Below are 3476 nucleotides of genomic sequence, written 5' to 3' on the forward strand. Positions count from 1 at the left end.
AAAAAAAAAAAAAAAAAAAAAAAAGTAACTAAATATGGCCTATAAATCCCACAATGCATCCTACCAGCTTTGTTACTTTGGACCAAATTTGTGTGGGAAAGTTTCTCAAGCTAAAATTCTTTTCATCCCATCCACCCCCAGCCTTGCCAGAAACGTTCCTGTTTTTAACAAGGTGAAACAAGTGGTGACCTTTAGCAGCGTGTGTTTTTTTTTTTTTTTTTTTTTTCCATGCACAAAAAAAAATCAAAACAAAAGACCCAAGACAGATTCCTCTTGAGAAGTCAACTCCTGATTTCAGTTGTGTGTGTTACAGCGGACAAGAGGGGCCAGGACCCTGTGCCCCATCATCCCATCCATCAGCAGTACCCACATGAAGAGAATGTATTTGTCGGATGTGTGTCCTTTCAGAGAGCTGCCTTGGAAACAGATCACGTCTGAATCAAGTTAGGTGGGAAACCTTTTAAAGAGAAATTAGCTAAATGATTTTTCTCTTCAAAGTCTCAACCACAAGTTATTTTAATTTAGCTTTAAAAAAAATCAAGGCTAGCAAGGATTTGTAGGTATAGAGGTACATATAGGGAAAATGGCTTCTGAAATCAGAATCTGAACACAGTATGCAAAGGAGTGGGTTCCACTCTCAAAGGGAGAAGCAGGTGAAGAGAGCTGGTGCTTCTGCCTTGCTACAGGTCATTTCTCATCTAAAGCAAAGGGAGAGTCCCACAAGTCAGCCCCTAGCTGCTCTGCTCCATGGTAGCCCAACAGAACATTGTCTTTCAGCTGGTGGCTTTTGCTGAAATGTAGCAGGTGCTAGCCATAAGGCATATTGCTGTATTTCCTATGACATCATCAAGGTTTATCCAGAATCCAGTTTCCTCTGTATTGCTCCCCTCCTCAGCCCTTCTACTTTACGCAAGCAAGATAGTTTTGAGGTAAAATTCCAGTCACTTTGGGCCAAATGCTCTTCATAGATTTCATAGACATTAGGGGCTGGAAGGGATCTCATGAGATCATCGGCCATGGATCATACAAGTGGCTCTCCTCTGGACTCTCTCAAGCTTTTCCACATCCTTCCCGAAGTGGGGGCCCAGTACTGGACACAGTACTCCAGCTGCGGTCTCACCAGGGCCGAATAAAGTGGGAGAATGACTTCCCTGGTTTTGCTTGAGATGCATTGGTGGATGCATGCCAGAGTTTGGTTAGCTTTACCAGCCACAGCATCACACTGGTGGCTCATATTCATCTTGTGGTCTGTCAAGACCCCCAAGTTCCTTTCGGTCATGGTACTAGCGAGTGTAGCACTGCTGAACCAAGTATGCTGGGGGTTCTTCCTACTGAGGTACAGCACCTTGCACTTTTCTGCATTGAAGGCCATCAGGTTTTGATTGGCCCACCTTGATAGTGTGTCCAAGTCAGCTTGTATTCCCAGTCTGTCCTGTGGTGTGACCGCCTCCCCCCATAATTTTGGTATCATCCGCAAACTTGGCCAGTTCACATCTGACTCCTGAATCCAGATCATTGATGAAAATGTTAAAGAGTACTGGCCTGAGTACTGAGCCCTGAGGGACTCCACTGGTAATCCTGCGCCACGCTGATTTGCTCCCTTCAACTAGTACTCTTTGGCTCCAACCCCATAGCCAGTTGTCTAGCCATCAAGCCATATGATGATTAAGGCCACAGTTCCCGACCTTAACCATGAGGACATCATGGGGAACCAAATCAAAGGCCTTCTTCAAGTCCAGATATATGATGTCCATGTCATCTCCCTTGTCCAGGGCACATGTTACCTGGTCATAGAAGGAGATGAGGTTGGTCAGGCAAGACCTGCTAGTCACAAAGTCCTGTTGGCTGGCGTTCAGAAGCTTACCTTCTGTTAGTCTGGTGTTGATGGATCCCTTGACAATTTTCTCCAGGATTTTTCCAGGGGCGGATGTCAGACTGATTGGTCTATAGTTCCCAGGTTCATCCCTCCTCCCTTTCTTGTAGATGGGGACCACGTTGGCTCTTTTCCAGTCATCCGGGACCTCACCCAAGCGCCACAGTTTTTCAAGTATCTCTGCCAAGGGGGATGCAATGATGTCTGCCAGCTCCTTCAAGACTCAGGCGCATTCCGTCTGGGCCCGTAGCCTTGTGAATGTCCAGTTCCTCAAGCTGTTCCCTCACCTGATCCACATCAATTTTGGGCCTGCCGCCTGCTCCCAAATTCGTTTGTGCCGTTCCTGGCAGTGTGACCCACCTGGCAGGGTGAAAAACTGATGCAAAAAAGTCATTTAGGAGATTGGCCCTTTCTTGGGAATCTGATGTCAGTTGCCCTGTTAGATCTCTCAGGGGCCACCTTCCTATCTTCGTTCTTTTTCCTACTTCCCACGTATCTGAAGAAGGACTTTTTGTTGTCCTTGATCCCCATAGCTAGCCTAAGTTTGGTTTGTGCCTTGGCTTTTCTCAACTGCTCTCTGCAGGTGTGAGTGAGTGAAGAGTAATCCTCTTTGATAATGTTTCCTGCTTTCCAGCTGGTGTAGGCTACTCTTTTGAGCTTAATGAGGTCCAACAGTTCCTTGTTCAGCCATGGGGGCTTCATTGCCCGTTGACTGTATTTCTTGCGAGTTGGTATGGCTTTGTCCTGTGCTTCAAGAATTATGTTTTTGAGAGATGACCATTCCTTATGTACTCCCTTTTTGGGGGGGGGTGGGGGGGGTTGGGCATGGCCTCTGATTGCCTGACTGATCAATTCTCTCAGTTTGCAGAAGTCAGCCTTCCCAAAGTTAAGAACTTCTGTTTTACTGAGCGGTTTGCCTGCTCTTTGGTGAACGAAGAAGATGACTAATTCACGGTCGCTGTCACCAAGCTTCCCCTCGATCCGCAGATCACTCACCAGGTCCTCCCCTTTGGCTAGGACCTCCCCTTTGGCACTGCCTCTCCCCTAGTTGGCCTATAGACCTCCTGGGTTAGGTAGAGGTCATTGATGCATGTGAGAAAGCTATGTGAGCTGTTGTATTTGAACGTGCACTCGTCCCAAGAGATGTCAGGGAAGTTGAAGTCCCCCATGATGATCATGCATTGGGAGTGTGCGGCTTTGACTAGTTCCCTATTGAATTCCTGATCTAGGTCTTCCTCTTGGTGTGGGGGTCTATAGTAGACTCCTACAAGTAAGTCACCGTCCCCAAGCTCTTGGCTGCATGGGCAATGCTCTTAGCTGTCAGACTGTTTTTTGAATCAAGTTGGGTCCTTGTCCCTGACGGGCCTTCGTAGAACCCTACTAGTAGTGTAGCTCCCTGTTCGGGTGACCACCCTCTGCACCGAGCATTGGTGTTACTGCAGTTGAGTTGTCTTCCCCGCTGCACCAACCCTGCTTCTCGCCTGCCACGACTTTGCTGTTATCCCAGTGGGGCAGGGCCAGTTCACCGGTCCCTCGGTGTCCCGGGTTGGCCTCGTCGGTTACACATGGGGCTCCAGCCACCCCTACACCCTGGCCTCACGCC

The 3476-nt window shown here is 48.1% G+C and overlaps 1 protein-coding gene across 2 annotated transcripts in view; it reads left to right on the plus strand.

Moving 5' to 3' along the window:
• ARHGAP10 (Rho GTPase activating protein 10) overlaps window positions 1–3476 on the plus strand; it is a 246540-nt gene that overhangs the window by 230897 nt on the left and 12167 nt on the right. Inside the window, exon 23 of one of the 2 annotated variants that reach the window (XM_019522175.1) lies at window positions 314–448. The exons of the other annotated variant lie outside the window; for it this stretch is intronic. Coding sequence (XP_019377720.1) covers window positions 314–438 — 125 coding nt within the window. The 3' untranslated portion in view covers window positions 439–448. The remainder of the gene's footprint in view (window positions 1–313; window positions 449–3476) is intronic. 2 annotated transcript variants of the gene reach the window in all.

This window comes from Gavialis gangeticus, unplaced genomic scaffold (assembly GCF_001723915.1).
Source record: "Gavialis gangeticus isolate Ggan-Ray unplaced genomic scaffold, GavGan_comp1, whole genome shotgun sequence".
Taxonomy (NCBI): domain Eukaryota; kingdom Metazoa; phylum Chordata; order Crocodylia; family Gavialidae; genus Gavialis; species Gavialis gangeticus.